The 19,299-nt window shown below is 43.0% G+C and overlaps 1 protein-coding gene across 3 annotated transcripts in view; it reads right to left on the minus strand.

The window, feature by feature from the left end:
- Positions 1 to 18,305, minus strand: part of LOC140208697 (NACHT, LRR and PYD domains-containing protein 3-like) — a 41,298-nt gene extending 22,993 nt beyond the window's left edge. For all 3 annotated transcript variants that reach the window (XM_072277570.1, XM_072277569.1, XM_072277568.1), the window contains exons 1-2: positions 18,266 to 18,305; positions 3,367 to 3,459 (exon numbers count right to left, since the gene is read on the minus strand). In XM_072277570.1, coding sequence (XP_072133671.1) covers positions 3,367 to 3,427 — 61 coding nt within the window. In that variant the 5' untranslated portion in view covers positions 3,428 to 3,459; positions 18,266 to 18,305. The remainder of the gene's footprint in view (positions 1 to 3,366; positions 3,460 to 18,265) is intronic.
- Positions 18,306 to 19,299: the final 994 nt, after the last annotated feature.

Genomic DNA, 19,299 nt, shown 5'->3' on the forward strand with positions numbered 1-19,299 from the left:
CAGATGTTCTAGGAAAATCAATCTTTTGTAAAAAGGCATACCGATTAGAAGGGTCAGCTGGAAACTGAGATTTATAGAGTTCACTGTAATAGTCTTGAAAAATTTTATTAATATCTTCATAATTGCAAGCTAAACTACCATCTCCCTTACGAATTTTTTTTTAATTGTCTTTTAGCTCTAACTGCCTTAAGCTGAGATGCTAATAGTTTGGAACTTTTATCTCCAAATACATAAATTTGACCTTTTAATTTAAGAAAATTTCTTTCAGTAGGATAAGTTGATAGTAAATTATATTGTGATTGAAGTTCAACCCTTTATTTAAATAAATCAACATTACGAGAAACTGCATAAGTGTTATCCAGTTCTATAATTTGCTTTGAAATTCTATCTAACTCTGCTTTGTCTGTTTCTTGAGCTTAGCCAAATAGGATATTATCTGACCTTACAAATATGCTTTAAGTCTATCCCATTTAATCAATTTTGAGACATCTTCCGTATTATTAAAAAGAAAGAAATCTTTTATCTGAATCTCTACAAATTTGAAGAAGTCGAACTTTGTAATGAGTTTTCTGGAAAGCGACAAGGCAAGTTTGCATTACTAACATCATTTAACTCAAAAGTTAAGCTTAAAGGCGCATGATCCGGAACAGCAATAGCGTCATATTCACTTTTCTGGATTTTGGACAAAAATCGGAAATCAGCTATAAAATAATCATTTCTCGATTTTTTTTTAATGAACATGTGAATAAAAAGAATAATCTCTATCATTAGGATGTAAATTTCTCCAGATTTCTATCAAACCATAATCAATTAAAAAGGAATTAATAAGTGCTGCTGAAGAACTCGGAAGCTGCTGATTGGTTGAATTCTTGTCAATCAAAGTATTTAAACAACAATTGAAATTACCTCCCATCAGCAGCGTATATTCATTTGAGTCTGGTAATAAACCAAATACATTAAAAAAAAAAGAAGGATCATCTACATTAGGTCCGTATGGATTAACCAGGACAATTTTTCTGTTACAAATTGTTCCTTTAATAATTTGGATATTGTTCTTAAGCGCAACAATACACGCATATCATCGCGGGCTAATTAAAGATGGCGGTGATGAGTATAACCAAATAGAAAACACGCATGCTCCGGAACTCCATAATGGGGAAAAATACAGGAAATGTGTGAAAAAAAAAATCCCACGATAAACCCCAAAATGCGAAAATACCCCCAAACCTCCCACCATCCCCAAAGAAAGAAAGCTGGCAAAGGAGAAAAAAAGCCGGAACACAACCCCAAGAAGAAAAGCAAAAAAGACGGAACTCCGCTTGCAGCTCAATGGAGTAATACAGAAATTCTGTGGCTGCCTTTAATTCCTCCTTTTCCCCAGTCTAAACTTTGAATTGTTCAACTTTTATATTTTGAATATTGGCGGGAAATAGTGGTCATTCTGTCGTATCCTTTAAGAAGTGGAAAACAGCTTTTTGAACCCAGCAATGGAAAGGGAAAAACTTCGAAAGAAAAATCAAAAGGTATGCCTGTCTGGGCTGAGCTTTTGAACGTGCGTTCATGTGTCTCGACAACAAAATGGACAATAACACTTCTGAGTTGAGGTCGTTCCGACAGTTTACATACTATTGAGGAAAATATTGTTTCCTTAAATACTGAGTTTAAAGAATCCAAACGTCAGATTGTGCATATTGCAATCTGCTTGGAACAGTCTCAACGCAAAATTGTCGATTTAGAGGCAAAATTGAGTCAAAATAATATTCGAACTGTGGGTCTTAGAGAGGGTGCGGAGAGTGGGAATTTATCGGATTATTTTGCCAATTTATTTCAATCTCTGTTTCCGGATATTCTATCTCAGCCTCCTGATAATGAAAGACCTCACAAAATTTTCACTTCGTCAGTTGAAGCTCGACCTACTTTAGTCAACTTTCTTCGCTTTAAAGTTAAAGACCAAGTCATAAAATGTGGAAGAAAACAGAAAATTTTTAAATTTAACGGTTCTGAGGCCTGTTTTAATGAAGATTATCCGAAGGAAGTTATGGAACAACGGATCAAATTCATATCTGTCATGAAGATAACGCATGCAGAAAGACTTTTTCCATCGCTCAGATACCTGGCGAGATTAAAAATATTTCTTAAAGATTCTACACATTGTGTCTTCTTAGATCCCCAAGCGGCATCGGATTTTGTCTACTCTATCGTGGAATCGGCTGATGTAGGAAGGGTATTAGAGTTGCTGAATTATTTTCTGAAAGAAAACAGGCTTTGAAGATTTCTGTATGCTGAAGATATCCTTTGATCGATGGATTACTTAAAGAAGAGGTGAACTTCTTGGTTTGACTGTAGAATGACTTTTTTGAGGTCTGTTTAGTATACGGAGTGAATTAATACAGCGGATAGATTGTTAACTGGTTTGGTTATCTGTTTCTATCTTCCTTTTTCTTTATTAATTAAATGATAGTTTGCTTACAGTTAATATAGAAATTTTCTTATATTACGGAGTGTTTACTAATAGATAATTAGCTTCAGTTCTTTTGTTAACACAAAATAATCTGCAGATGCTGGGGTCAAAGCAACACTCACAACACGCTGCAGGAACTCAGTAGGTCGGGCAGCATCCGTGGAAACGATGAGTCGACGTTTCGAGCCGGGACCCTTTGTCAGGACTGAAGAGGAAAGGGGCAGAGGCCCTATAAAGAAGGTGGGGGAGGCTGCCGGACCTGCTGAATTGCGCCATCGTGTTGTGAGAGTTCTTTTGTTAAGTAAGGTAGTAAGTTAAAGAATAATGGCGCTGCTTTTCTGTCTTTAGAAATTATGCTGTTTGGGCTTAATAACATTGCTTTGACGTCTTTGGGGACTGTTCTTGCATTCCCCCGTTTATTTTCAATGATTAAGTATTAACATTCTATTTTTGTTCTCTGCTGGGCTTTCTTATCTTAAGGTTACGTATTTTCTTTGTAAGGGGGAGGGGGGAATTGAGAGTAAGATCTTTTAAATCATTATTTAAATTGAGCAGCACACCAAAACGTCATATGTTTGTTCCTCTCCATGGATGCAACCTGACTTGCTGAGCTCTGCCAATATTTTGTGTGCCTTTGTGTTGCCCAAACCTTTCAGCATTTGCAGAATGTCTTGTCTTCTGGAGTAACTCGCTATTTTAATGTGCATCACAATCTGTTAGAGGAGCAGCAGCAGACGGTAATTGTACTCCTTCCACGTGTGACTGTGTTTTCCCCAGAGATGTTAACTCTCTCTCTCATCTCCCCGCTCAGTTTTCACAAATATTTTGCGCATTGCCGATATTGAATTAAACTCAGACGCAGAGTCAGCAGAATATTTATAAATTAAAATAATTCGCCAACATACCCGTGTCCTTTCCTGATGTTGAAGTCACTGGAACTCCTCCACTGCTCGTACCTCGATCCATTTTAAGGACAGCTGTGATCAGCTTTTGTTGCTCTGTAAGAAAAAAAGTAACAAGAGGGTTAAACATTCATTGCGGTTTAAAGGAGAACACTGTTTTGTTTTTAAACTGAGGCAAACACTTCCAAACATCTTTGCCTGTCCACTGAAGACTTGACATGGGCTGATCCACCTGCGCCCATTCTCCCACAGTCACGCAATACCCATTTCCAATCGATCCTTGCATTGTACACTGTGCCGGGATTCTCTGGGGTATCTATTCGCTATATTGCAGGCAATTCCCTTTAGGAACCAATCTTGTGTCCTCGACCGGGAGTGATTAGTCAACGAAATGGCAAGGCAGGTTGAGCAGACCTAGGTCCTCCTACCACTGGTGGCGCTCTGGTGAGTATTACAGCAGTGTGGGGTGAAATATTTCTGCTAACCAATGGGACATTTATTCCTCTCGTCACTAAATCATACAGATTTCGCAGTCACACCTGATTCTCACCGTCCCCTTTCAGTTTAACATCGCCTGGCATTGACACCTATGGCAATAGATGGATTGCGTCAAAATAGGAACACTCTGACATCCTGATCAATGCAAACTCACACATAGCATCGCGACATATTGTCCTGAACCACTATAGTTTAGCCGGCAGGACTTTAAAAACATTATTAGCACTTAAACTACGGTCAAGATTATTTTGAGCATATCACCTGGCTATTATCAGACAGTTACATGGCACCTTGGTAAATACAATGTAGACCCGCCATACATCCAAAACAGCAAGATGACAATTTTTTAACATAAATACGACAAAATTCTGGTATTATTCAACAAAACAGACAGACTATTAATATTTTAGGTGGAAGACCCTGTATCATAGCTAAGCCTGTGTGTAGGAGACATGTATCTGTTCTCTATCTGCATTGTATTCTGTGTGGCGTATTTATGATATTTTTATGGTAACAGTCGCATCAGTGGGGGTGTGGTAAAAGCGAAGGGAATCAGTTACATATTTGTGCGTTTTTCCGTGCGGTACACAGCTGGGGTCTGACAGATGTCATACCTTTCATTATTATCCACTCAAAAACGCAGAGCTTACACTTGGGTACACTTTAGTTTCATCGCTTCACGATTGTATGTTTGCTGATTGCTAATAAGGGATCGAATACATATAACCGACATTTGTAACAATCATTATTGGAGCTGAGGGATGTCATGCAACTATAACAAATCGGTGGGGATCACTGGCAACAGCAATCTGATTTGGTGAGAACACACGGCTACATTCTCAGCAGATGGTTCTCAATCTGCCGATCATTTAAAATATTCTGATGTACTTAATAAACACTTTGCTTCAGTATTCACAAGTGAAAAGGACCTTGGCATTTGTGGGAATGAATTACAGCGGACTAAAACGCGTGAATGTATAAACATTAAGAAAGAGGATGTGCTGGATCTTTAGAAAGGTATTAAGTTAGATAAGTCACCTGCACTGAGGAAATATACCCCACGGTACTGTCGGAAGCGAGGGAGGAGATTGCTAAAACACTGACGATGATCGTTCCATCATCAGTAGGAACGGAAGAAGTACCAGAGGTTTGGAAGGATTAAAATATTGTCCCCTTGTTCAAGAAAGAGAGTAGAGATAACCCAGGAAATTATAGACCAATGAGTCTTACTTCAGCGGTTGGCAAGTTGTAGGAAAAAAACATAAAAAGCAGGATTTATGGGCATTTGGAAACACATAATCTGATTAGGGATGGTCAGCACAGTTTTGTTAAGGGCGGGCCATGGCTTACGAACATTTGGACAATTATGACTATTCTTTGAGGATGTAACAAAACACATTGACGAAGGGAGAGCAGTGGATGTTGTGTATATGAATTTCAGTAAGGCATTTGATAAGGTTCCCCATGTAAAGCTCATTCAGAAAGTAATGAGGCATGGGATCCAATGAGACATTGCTCTGTGGATCAAGAATTGGCTTGCCCACAGAGGGCAAAGGGTGGTTGTAAATGTTTATTATTCTGCATAGAGGACGGAGACCAGCTGTGTTCCGCAGAAATCTGTTCTGGGACCGCTCCTCTTTGCGATTTTTATAAATGGGCTGGGTGAGGAAGTGGAGGGGTGGGTTAGAAGTTTTGTGATGACACAAAAGATGGTAGTGTTGTGAATAGTGTGGTGAGCTGCCAGAGGTTACAGCGCGACATCGACAGGACGCAGAACTGCGCTGAGAAGTGGCAGGTGGTTTTCAATCTTGATGATCGTGAGTTGGTTCATTTCGGGACGTCAAATTTGAAGTCAGAATATAATATTAATGGCAAGACTCTTGGCATTGTGGAGGATCAGTGAGATCTCGGGGTCCGTGTCGATAGAACACTGGAAGCTGCTGCGCAGGTTGACAGTGTTATTAAGAAGGTGTATGGTGTGTTGTCATTCATCACCATGGGAATGAGTTCAAGAGCGGGAGGTAATGTAACAACTACAGTATACAAGACCTTGGTTAGACCGCATTTGGAGTTCTATGTTCAGTTCTGATCACCTCACTGCAGGAAAGGATATGGATGCTATAGAGAGAGTTCAGAGGAGATTTACAAGGATGCTGCCTCAATTGGGGAGCATGCCCTATGAGAATAGGTTGAGTGAACTTGACCTTTTCTCCTTCAAGCGACGGAGGATGAGAGGAGACCTGATGAAGGTGTATAAGATGATGAGAGGAAATGGTCGTGCAGGTAGCCAGACGCTTTTCTCCAGGGTTGAAATAGTTAACAAGAGGGAGCATAGTTTTATGTTGCTTGGAAGTAGGCACAAAGGGGATGTCAGTAATAGGTTTTTGCACACAGAGATTGGTGGATGAGTGGAATACACTTCCAGCGACGGTGGTAGAGGTGAATACAATAAGGTCTTTTAAGAGACTCTTAGATAGGTACTGTAAATTTCTGTGTTCTATGTTTTTTACATTTTAGCTACCGAGGTGCTAAGATGATTATCACGAATCAGATCTCACTGAGATTTCCCAGATTCTGCTGAACTTACTACCAAGTGAGCAGGTACGGGAAGGTACAGGTAGAGGGAAACACTGACTTGCAGCAGCATCACAGGCAAGTACATTCAGATAATACACAGAACATAAATTATACAATTCTGTGTCATTAACAATATGGAAATGCAAGTTTTAGATAATTTACAATAGATAAATATACATTTTGTGTCAATAACAGACTTGGAAATGTTGAATTTGTCCCTCAGACAAATTGTTGACACAGTTTGCAAACAACTGACCTCCAAGCCCAGTTACACTGTTACCTTATATCACCTCAATGCACAGTTGTAATGTATTGAGCTGTATGGATGAGCTGCTAGACAAGAATTTCACCGAACTTTGGTACATGACAATAATCCACCGAGATCTCAGTCCACCGAGATGCAGCACTGAGCATCGTAGGAAGTCATTTCTGCCTGTGGCTATCAAACTTTACAACTCCTCCCTTGGAGGGTCAGACATCCTGAGCCAAAAGGCTGGTCCTGGACTTATTTCATAATTTACTGGCATAATTTACATATTACTATTTAACTATTTATGGTTCTATTACTATTTATTATTTATGGAGCAACTGTAACGAAAACCAATTTCCCCGGGGATTAATAAAGTATGATTATGGTAATAATAAAGATAAGACCATCACACATAGGAGCAGAATTAGGTCATTTGGCCCATCAGGTCCACTCTGACATTTAATCATAGATGATCCTTTTTCTCCCTCCTCAGCCCTATTCCCAGGTCTTCTCCTCGTAACCTCTGATGCCACGTCCAATGTGGAAATATCAATCTTTGCCTTAAATACACAGAAAGACCTGGCCTCCACACCTGCCTGTGGTACCAAATTCCAAAAATTCACCACCCTCTGGTTAAAGAAATTTCTCCGCATCTTTGATTTGAATGGACGCCCCTCTATCTTGAAGCTGTGCCCTCTTGTCCTAGATTCTCCCACCATGGGAAATATCCTTTCCACAGCTACTCTGTCTAGGCCTTTCAACATTCGAAAGGTTTCACCGAGATCCCCCCCTCATCCTTTTAAATTCCAGCGAGTAATGACCCAGAGCCATCGAGCTTTCTTCATATAATTAGCCTTTCATTCATGGAATCATCCTTGTGACCCTTATTTGGGCTTTCTCCATTGCCAGCGCATATTTTCTTAGATAAGTAGCCCAAAACTGTTCACAATACTCAAGGTGAGGCCTTACATGCTCTGAGTTTCCTTATAACAAAGATGAATACCGAATATTCAGTCATTTTATAATGGACAAGTTGAAATTCCAGTGGTTGTTTTAATCTTGTCTCGAGGTGCATCCAGTAAATCTGCTGGTAGTTCCATCCCTACAGAACTTCCAGCAGTGCAGAAGCTGTTCCAAAATTAAACCACGTAGCCTGTCTGTTCCAAATGTCCACAAAAGGATATTTACAAAGGACATTACACAATGCATTGTGGTGATAACTATTACGTGTCCTTCTTTGTTCAACTGAGTGGTTAAAATTCCATCATATTCCTCTGTCTGCAAATAAACTATACCTATGATCAACCCCCGGCACTGATACGGGTGAAATTCAGATCCCGCTACTGGACAGAGTGATGGAAGGGAAGGTCCCCAGATACAACAGAATAGATTGAGATAGTGATGTAAGATCCTAGACTCCCCGACTGTTGAAAACATCTTGTTCCCGTCCAGAGCTCAGGATTTCATTGAGGTTCCTGCTCCAAATGTCCCCACCCCTCCATTGAGAACAGGCCCAGGGACACCAAATGCTCCTCATACATAAAACTTTTCATTCCAGAATCACTGTTGTTAACTTTGTAAACAACAGCTGTAATGAGCACGCTTCACGAATTTGGTGGCCGCATAATTTATTAGAAAACCTGTGGTTTCCTCACTTCCCTGCAAACTTTCAGAAAGATTTCCTGATGATCAGCGTGCTAATCCGTGCATGGAGCCGAAAGAGATGGGGGAGATCTTCAATGAATTCTCTGTGCCTCTGTTTACTTGGGAGACAGAGATAGAAGTGAGGCAAGTCATGGATTGTATACGGATTACACAACAGGAGCTTGCTGTCTTGAGGTGCATTAGGATGGACAAATCCCTAGGGCCTGACACCGTGTCCCTTGGACCTTGTGGCAGTCTAGTGTAGAGGCTGCAGGAACCCTGGCAGACACGGATGCTGCTGGTATTGAAGGAACGGAGTTACAGGGTAGGTTGAACAGGATAGAAAGGTTATTCCTTGGAGCACAGGAGAATGAAGGGAGATCCTAGGACCCCTCGGTTAATGGTCGGAGTCCATGGCATAAAAATGTTTGGGAACCCCTGCTGGAAGTATACGACTCTATGGTGGTATAAACAGGGTGACTGCATATCGGCTTTTGCCCCTCGGGTTGGGTGAGGTCGTGGATTTAGGGTAAATATTGAAATACTTAAGGGGAATCTGAGCCGGAACTATTTTACTCAAGAGGGTGGTGCCAATGCGAACCAGCTCCCAGCAGAACTGGTAGATGCAGGTTCAATTGCAACGTTTAAGAGTAGTTTGTTTTGGTATATGGATGGGGGAGGTATTGATGGCTATGGTCTGGGTGCACGTTGATGGGTCCAGGCAGAGAATAGCACAGACTAAATGGGCCGAAAGCCCTGCTTCTGTGCCGTAAGAGGATAAATTTAAATTGAACGTCCTACACACGTCTATCTCCGAGGACACTTAAATCATTCCGACGTAATATTCTAAAACAACTGCAAATACAAGAAACACTCAACAGATAAAGATATCTGTGGAGAGAGAAACAGAGTTAATGCCTTAGCTGCAACCTGTGTCAGAATTGCTTCAAACAAATTCTAATTTCATTCCAGGTCTCCAACAACTTGAGTGTTTCTTTAATATCCTGCTGCTCACAGACAGGCGACAGTGAGTGGGAATTTCCAAACACGGTGAGGATACTGAAACCGCAGTAGATAACCAACGATGCAGACACTGAGCAGCTCATTCGAGATACTTACTAGCTCTGCGTATTGAGATTACCTCTCCTGTCTTTTCGATCTCTCGGTTTTTTTGAATCTGTGCCCTTTCGCTATGGACTCCCCGACTTCGCGGGACAAACCTTGGCATACTTGGCTGGGCTTCAAGGGCATTACCGACTACGTTAGGAAGAAATAGTGTTGACTATACCAGTGACCCCCTCCCACCACCCGAGGCATTTTAAACAATATTTCCAGGCACACAGAACAAGTCAGCCAGGAAAGCTCCCCGCTCCCCTAACCTGAGCAGCCACTTTCTGCAATAACAGCAGACGCAAGGACTCTGCCGAGATGCAACCGCTGTAAGGCTTCCGGACCAAAATCATACCAGACCAACTACACCCGCAGTGTGCACACATGCCATAGACCTTGGTGAACAAATTCCTACTTCTACGTCTAAACTCACCACTTTGCAACTGGCTGTGGGACTCCCTAACTAAAACGGATTCAACCAGTCAGGATGTACAACCGCTCCTCCAGTCCGATCATCCTGAACACAAACTGTGTGCTGAGCCCATTGCTGTACACTCTGCTCACGCAGAACTGCACGGCCAAACACGCGGGTAATCACATGGTCAAGTCCGCCGATGACACGGCAGTGGTGAGGTCCATCACTAATATCAATGAGATAGTATAAAGAGAGACGAGATCAAGGCTTGGTTCCACACAAATAACCTCTTCTTCAATGTCAGCAAGACAAAGGAGATGGTTATCACCTTCAGGAGAATTTACACCGCTCACACACATCTTTTCATTAGCAACATAGCTGTGGAAACCGGAAGAGTTTCAAACTCTTTGGCGTGCACATCTCATACAATCCCTCATGGTCCCAGAGAATCAAGAAACCTCGCTCCGCAACGTCTCGACTTTCTGAGGAGACTGAAAAGAGATGGACTATGTATAGTGCATGTGAGAAAGGTGTCGGCAACGGCATGAAGGTTCCCATCCACTCTGGCGCATGGACTGCCTGTCCCAGTCCCATCTGGTAAGAGGCTACATGACATCACCTCCAGGGTCAGTAGACTCAAAAATAGTTACTTTCTCAACACCTCCACCCAGTAACTCACCCCCACACCCCTATCACCAAAGTTTAACATTTCCTGTCAGTCACCATATGTCCAGATATTCCTCTGCCTAACGTTATTTCATGGACATAGGATCAATGTTTCAAGCTATCATATGTATTGTGTGTTTTTTATAATTGTGGTCTTTAATTTTCCGTGTATTTCTTTCTCTTCCTGCGTCAGATCCGGAGTATTTTGTTCTCCTTTTCATTTGTGTACTGAAGACACATATGATTAAACAATCTGAATCTTCAATCCACGACCCAGCCACATTATCTATACCCCTTCTTCATTTTATAAACTTCTACAATGACATCCTCATTCTCCTGTGCTCCGTCGAATAAAGATCCAGCTCGGCCAATCTCTCCCCATGAATTAGCCCTCCCGTCGAGTCAGCAGCTTCACCAATCTCTTCGTCACTATCTCCAGCTGGTTAATCTTTCCTACAATAAGTCAAACAAAACTGCATATGATACTCGGTGTAGCCTCACCAACAATTTATATAACTACAATATAATGCCCATAACCCAAATCTCAGTGCCACAACTGATGAAGGCCAGCATGGTTAAAGCCTTCTTTGCCAAACTTTACACTTGCACGTCCGCTTTCAGGGAGCCGTACACTTCTACTCCAGGTTGCTCTTTTCAAAAATCACCTGGTGCCCCGTCATACACTATTTCAGTCCCACCATGGTCTGACTGTCCATAATGCATCATTCGTCACTTGTACAAGTTGAAAAACAATTGCCATTCCACAACTCATCTCTGTAACTGATCAAGATCTCTTTAAAATTCAAGGGAGACTGTTGTAATATCGAGCAGACTCCTGAATTGTACATCAGGCTTGCTGACCGTGCCATGCACATTCACCTTCAAGTTAATGTCCTGAGTATTGAATTACAGCGGTCTCAATACTGACACTCACATCCCACTCGTCACAGGCCTCCACTCGCTAAATCCACCTTCAGTCATCACCCTCGGCTTCCTGTCATCGAGCCCGGTCAAAGCAGTTATCTAATTCTGAAGTGCCAAAATACCCGACAGACATGACGTCCCACTGTGTGCTGCATTCGCTGATATCCCCACAACCGATGTCCTATCGCCCCGATCCTCAGCTTTATCGCAGACTGAGAAATTTCCAGTAAACAACTATATAGTTAGCAAGTGGACGGAAGCCAGTATACTTCTCATTCCATATTCTCAGAGACTCTTTTCTAATGTAATAACCCACAACATTGCAATGCTTTGTTGCCAACACGAGGAAATCTGCAGATACTGGAATTTTAAGCAACATACCTACAAAAATTCTGGTGAACGTAGCAGACCAGGCAGCATCTATAGGAAGAGCTACAGTCGACGATTCGGGCCGACACCCTTCGTCAGGACTAATTGAAAGAAGGGATAGTAAGAGATTTGAAGGTTGGGGGGGAGGGGAAGATCCGGAATGATAGGAGAAGACAAGAAGCGGTGGGATGGAGCTTCGAGCTGGAAAGTTGATTGCCAAAAGGGATATGAGAGGATCATGGGACGGGAGGCCTAGGGAGAAAGAAAGGGGGAGCGGGACAGCCTAGAGGATGGGCAAGGGGTATAGTGAGAGGGACAGAGGGAGAAAAAGGAGAGAGAGAGAGAAAAAAATATATAATAAATAAATAAATAAACAAACAAACACACAAACAAATAAATAAATATAGATACATAGATAGATAGATAAATAGATAACGGATTGGGTATGAAGGGGAGGTGGGGCATTAACGGAAGTTAGTGAAGTCAATGTTCATGCCATCAGGTTGGAGGCTATCCAGACGGAATATAACCTCCAACCTGAGTGTGGCTTCATCTCGACAGTAGAGGAGGCCGTGCATAGACATGTCAGAATGGGAATGGTACGTGGAATAAAACTGTGTGGCCACTGGGAGATCCTACTTCCTCTGGCGGACAGAGCGTAGGTGTTCAGCGAAACGGTCTCCCAGCCTGCGTCGTATCTCACCAATGTATAGAAGGCCGTATTGGGAGCACCGGACGCAGTATATCACCCCAGCCGACTCACAGGTGAAGTGTCGCCTCACCTGGAATGACTGACTGGGGCCCTGAATGGTGGTGAAGGAGGAAGTGTAAAGGCACGTGTAGCACTTGTTCCGCTTCCAGGGATCAGTGCCGGAAGGGAGATCAGTGGTAATGGATGGGGTGATGAACGGACAAGGGTGTCGCGTAGGGAGCGATTGCCGTGGAAAGCAGACGGGGAGAGGGGGAGATATGCTTGGTGGTGGGATCACATTGGAGGTGGCGGAATTTCCCGAGAATTATATGTTGGACACGGCAGCTGGTGGGGTGGTAGGTGAGGACAAGGGGAACCCTATTCCTAGTAGGGTAGCAGGAGGATGGGGTGAGAGCAGATGTGCGTGAAATGGGGGAGATGCGTTTGAGAGCAGAGGTGATGGTGGAGGAAGGAAAGCTCTTTTCTTTAAAAAAGGAAGACATCTCCCTCGTCCTAGAATGAAAAGCCTCATCCTGAGAGCAGATGCGGCGGAGACAGAGGAATTGCGAGAAAGGGATGGCATTTTTGCAAGAGACAGGGTGAGAAGAGGAATAGTCCAGATAGCTGTGAGAGTCCGTAGGCTTATAGTAGATTTCAGTGGATAAGCTGTCTCCAGAGACAGACACAGAAAGATCTGGAAGGGGGAGAGAGTTGTCGGAAATGGACCAGGTAAACTTGAGGGCAGGGTGAAAGTTGGAGGCAAAATAAATAAAGTCAACGAGTTCTGCATGCGTGCAGGAAGCAGTGCCAATGCAGTCGTCGATGTAGCGAAGGAAAAGTTGGGGACAGATACCAGAATAGATTTGGAACATAGATTGTTCCACAAAGCCAACAAAAAGGCAGGCATAGCTAGGACCCATACGGGTGCCCATAGCTACACCTTTAGTTTGGAGGAAGTGGGAGGAGCCAAAGGAGAAATTATTAAGAGTAAGGACTAATTCCACTAGACGGAGGAGAGTGGTGGTAGAGGGGAACTGGTTAGGTGCCGGCGATTTGTCATGGTTTTCTTGATATTTCTATTCATAAACTAAGGTGGCTGAGGCTCCGTCTGGTTCCCCGGTCTGTAGATTGTGAGAGGATGCGGATAAACTTCAGCTTGTCTCCAGCAGCTAAACCGAGCACATTTGATCAGTATGTCGTTGCTGTGTGGGATCCCGCCCTGCACTTTTGGCTGCCATGATTCCCTCAGTGTAGCAGGAATAAAATGTTTATAATGCCAAATTATGCAACATAAAATGCTGGGACCCAATTTCACAACTTGGGGCTATTCAAGATGCTGTGGACTTGCTGAGCGTTTCCTACATTTAAATTTCCAGCAGCAGTAGTATTTCCTCTCTATTTAATACACAGATATAAACTATTTGCAGAAATGTCTGGGGCACCCGAAACTGTTCAGCAGATTGGGGCAAATGACATCCCCACAACCATTAACTTGTTACTCTCAGTCCACTCTGACCCTGGTGTAATACTTTCCATACAGTCAATGCTCACAGCATCCTTTCCTCCCACTATCATTCTGCTGCATTTGCTCCCAAGGCCACTGACTCGATGCTCAGAGGCAGTGAAAAAACAGCGATAAAACTGTGCAACTCCTGTTACAGTTCTGGCCAGTTGTTACTGCGGAAACGGAGGAAGTAACTCACCAAAAGATAACTGAAAAAGGAAATAACAAACTCGACATCATACGCTATAATCTATACTGTGACAAAGATTAACACTGCAGCCATTTTGTAACAGAGAAATTAAAGTTGTAATGGCTCTTTTTACCCTGCCTCCTGTTGACTCAGTTAAACCTCTAGTAGTTCCAGCCAACAAAAAGCAATTCCTGGAAAACTCAATGAGGTACGAGGTGGAAGACAATACTTCACAATGAAGACAACGGTTTGAAGAAATGTTGTGGATATACGTATACCAATCAGCTGATGAGATACATGCTAGAAAGAAGGCAGCAGAGAACGGTGACACAGCTGACCACATCAGAGAAACAAGTCTCCTCTTCATGGACTCTGTCTGTACTGCCTGCGGCCTCAGCAAAGCAGCCAACACAATGAAAGATCCCCACAACCCTGGACATTGTCACTTCTCACCCTCCCATAGGGGCGAAGATTAAATGGAACAGAAACATAGCAACAGGCCCAAGGGCAGTTTCCATTCTGCTGTTATAAGCAAACTGAATGTTTCCCAGTGTGATGACATGGACCTCAGAGTCTAAATCGCACATATCTAGCTGCACCGCAGTTTCTCTGTAACCATAACGATTTGTTCCACTCTGTTATTGAGTTACCCTGTTTCACCTTAATGTACTGCTGTAATGTATTGATCTGCATGCATGATACCGAATACAAGAATTTCGGTACATGACAAAAATAAACAGGCTCCCCATTTAATTTGTATTGGAATATTAGACAACTGGTGTCTTCCTTTGGAAATTCTGGAGGGAAGCTTTATTTTCAGAGAAATCTATATAAATTTAAAAAAGGCTCAATGAGAAGCCACAGCCAACATAAAAGCCAAAGAAAGGGCAAAAAAAAAAGAACAAAAACTATTGGGAAGCTTTTAGAAACCAACAGAAGACGACAAAAAAAAAATGTCAAGTGAGCTCAGGGCGTGGAATTATGATACTGTAGTCCTGAGCCTTGGTTGTACCACAACAGAGGAACAAAATATCCCAGGCCTCAATATCGCTTGAAAACCAAGTCTCCCTGCACCAGTTACCCTTCAACTTTTATTTTGGCAGGCACATACAAACTCTACTCCCTCAAACTTCACTTCTGAAGGCCTCCCACTTACCAAGTACTCCTTTGCCAGAAAACAGCCTGTCCCAAACCACACTTGTCAGATCCTTTCTGAAACCTTCAGAATTGACCCTTCTCCAATTTAGAATCTCAACCCGTGGTCCAGACCGCTTTTTTTCCATATTTACTTTGAATCTCATGGCATTATGATCACTAATTTCTGTCACCAGCCCTGGATCATTTACTAACAGATTATTGGACACTCCTACATCAGGAATTCTGCATACTGAATAAGAGCACATTTGACAAACTCTACCCCATCTAGTCCTTTTACAGTATGGGAGTCCCAGTCAATATATGGAAAATTAAAATCACTTACTGAATCAACCTTTGTTTCTTGGCATTGTCCTTGATCTCTGTAGAAATTTGTTCCTCTAAATCCTTCAGACTATTGGGTGCAACCAAGTCCCAATAATGACTACAATATCATAATTTTCTGTCCTGAGCTCATCTGGATTTCCTACGATGCTTCTTGCATTGTGATATACACAGCTCAGCATATTCATCGCCCCATGCTCAACCATTTGATTGCTGACTCTATCTGAGGTCCGAACAACATCTGACTGGTGTCAAGAAAACAAACTCTCCCTCATTGTCACAAAAGCAAAGGAGCTGATTGTGGACGACAGGAGGAATGGAGACAGGCTAACCCCTATTGACACCAATGGATCTGGGGTTGAGAGGGTGAACAGCTTTAAGTTCCTCAGCATAAACATCACCGAGGATCTCACATGGTCTGTACATACCGGCTGTGTTGTGAAAAAAGCACAACAGCATCTCTTTCACCTCAGACGGTTGAAGAAGTTTGGGATGGGGACCCAAATCCTAAGAACTTTCTACTGGAACACAATTGAGAGCATCCTGACCGGCTGCATCGCTGCCTGGTATGGGAACTGTACTTCCCTTAATCACAGGAACCTGCAGAGAGTGGTGTGGACAGCCCAGCACATCTGTAGATGTGAACTTCCCACTATTCAGGACATTTACAGAGACAAGTGTGTAAAAAGGGCCCAAAGGATATTGGGGACCCAATTCACCACAACCACAAACTGTTCCTGCTGCTCCCATCCAGGAAACGGTACCACAACAAAAGGACCAACAGGCTCCGGGACATCATCTTCCACCAGGCCATCAGACCGATTAATTCATGCTGATACAATTGAATTTCTATGTTATATTGACTGTCCTGTGTACAAACTATTTATTATAAATTACTATAAATTACACACTGAACATTTAGACAGAGATGTAACGTAAAGATTTGTACTCCTCACGTATATGAAGGATGTATGTAATAAAGTCAATTCAATTCATTTCACCCTCCCCACTATCTGTTCTGTCATTCTGGCTCCCATTTCCCCTACAACTTATTTTAACCACATCACCCTCTCCCCACACCAGCACTAGCGAGCCTTACCACTAGGATATTAGTCCCTCTTGTTCTGTTCCCCTAACTGATCCCTATCACCCCTTTGACTTTCCTCTGCCAGGTAATGCCCCCCAACAGTTTTTAAAGTGGCCCACCCGCTGTTGTGTGGGATGCCCACAAGAGTACTCTGCGATGGCTAGTTAAACTCATTCTCCTTCCTCACTCTGACTCAGTTTCCTGTGTCCTGCACCTTGGGTGCAACTCACCTCTCTTCATTTCATATCTATCACCCCCTCCAACTCCTGGATGATCCAGAATTCATCCATTTCAAGCTCCAACTCCTTAAAGTGCAGGGTTACAAGCTGCAGCCGGATGCACATCTTGTAGGTGAGGGTATCAGGGACACTGGAGGTCTCCCCACCTTCCCACCAGTGTCCCCTCTAATTTGTAATGACCTGTATACACATAAATCTTGTACTGTCCATTTTTTTACTCAGTGACAACATGTGCACAGTGAATTTTATATAGAGAGATATTCATTTCAACAGCTAGCAAATCACTCTTGATAAGAACTTTGATGTCCTCTGGGTTTGATCGAATTCATCTGCACTCTCACACAACCTCTGTAGCAGGCCTGTAACGGGTAATGAAGGATTTTCTCACCAGAGCTTTTGCACATCATCAATATATCATTTGCTTGCTAAATTATGCTTCAAAAAGTCAAGATTTCCAAATATCACTCCACTTCTTCCCACTTGCAAATCCTCCAGCAACTTTTGCATCACCACAATACACACAGGTAACACCAGTTTCTGTATTGTACATAAATATTTCCCCTGAACCCTCCCCCAGGTGACTGACGGTGGTGAACTCAGTGATGGCAATGCCAATGAATATGAAGGGAAGGGCAGTAGTCTGTCTCATTGGAGTCTGGCACATTTGTGATGTGAAAGCTACTTGTTGCCCAGGGCAAAGGTGTTTGATATCATTATGTACCCAGAGAGAGTGGGACAAAACATGTTCTCACGGGTAGAAAGTCCAGAACAAGAGGAGGGAGAACAAGCAACAGACACAAAATGCTGGAGGAACTCAGCAGGCCAGGCAGCATCTATGGAAAAGAGTACTAATGCTGAGTTCCTCCAGCAATTTGTGTGTGTTGCTCGGATTTCCAGCATCTGCAGATTTTCTCTTGTTTGTGACTGGAGGCAGAACAAAGGTGATTTTCACAACAGCTGATGTAAAAGATTTTGTTCCCTTTCTCCGAGTTCCCGATCCTTGCATTTAGACAGCTGGAGCTCAGCTCTGTCTGAGAGACCCATCGGTTCCCATTCCCTCATCAGCCGGAAGCTCCCCGGGGCCCGTGTACGGATGGTGGGGCTGAGAGAGAGGGAAGAGAGCAGGACTGTCCCGGGATTGCGGGTCATGGTGTCCGGAGTCACAGCAATTGTCCCTCCCCCTCCGCTCTCCCCTTTCCATGTCTCCCCCCGCACCCCAACCCTCACCTTTGTCCAGCACCCTGGAGACTCGTTCTTACCTGCTGTCGGGCCGCTGAGGCCTTCCGCGTACTGCGCGAAATCGTGATATTCGGCAACGTCACAACACTGACGCCTGCGCATTTGATCTGTGCTTCGACGACGGCGAAGTTTTGGGCGCAGGGAGTTATGGGGAATTACGGCGCCATGAAAGGTTTCGCAAGCATCAGTTCCATTTCCTTTCTTTCCTTTTCAATCTTTTTATTAGTTTCATAAAAATAAACATAACATAATAGTAGTACAAAGTTATTGGGAATATATTGTTATAATTATCATGTGATTATAAAGCCAGATAATACTTAAATAATAAAACTCCCAATCGTATAGGATACAAATGAATCATATAAAACAAAGAAAAAATCTAAAAAAACATGAAAAAAGGAAAAAAAAACCCAAAAAAACTAATCTAAACAGAATTAATCAACTAAACTAAAAAAAAAAATGCACACACGAGGAAATCTGCAGATGCTGGAAATTCAAGGAACACACATCAAAGTTGCTGGTAAACGCAGCAGGCCAGGCAGAATCTCTAGGAAGAGGTACAGTCGACGTTTCGGGCCGAGACCCTTCGTCAGGACTAACTGAAGGAAGAGTGAGTAATGGATTTGAAAGTGAGAGGGGGAGGGGGAGATCCAAAATGTTAGGAGAAGACAGCGGGGGGGAGGGATGGAGCCAAGAGCTGGACAGGTGATTGGCAAAGGGGATATGAGAGGATCATGGGACAGGAGATCTGGGGAGAAAGACAATCGGGGGGGAAGGGATGGGCAAGGGGTATAGTCAGAGGGACAGAGGAAGAAAAAGGAGAGAGAGAGAAAGAATGTGTGTATAAAAATAAAAAAACGGATAGGGTACGAGGGGGAGGTGGGGCATTAGCGGAAGTTAGAGAAGTTGGTGTTCATGCCCTCAGGTTGGAGGCTGCCCAGACGGAATATAAGGTGTTGTTCCTCCAACCTGAGTGTGGCTTCATCTTTACAGTAGAGGAGGCCGTGGATGGACATGTCAGAATGGGAATGGAATGTGGAATTAAAATGGGTGG

Source organism: Mobula birostris, chromosome 13 (genome assembly GCF_030028105.1).
Source record: "Mobula birostris isolate sMobBir1 chromosome 13, sMobBir1.hap1, whole genome shotgun sequence".
NCBI classification, from domain to species: domain Eukaryota; kingdom Metazoa; phylum Chordata; class Chondrichthyes; order Myliobatiformes; family Myliobatidae; genus Mobula; species Mobula birostris.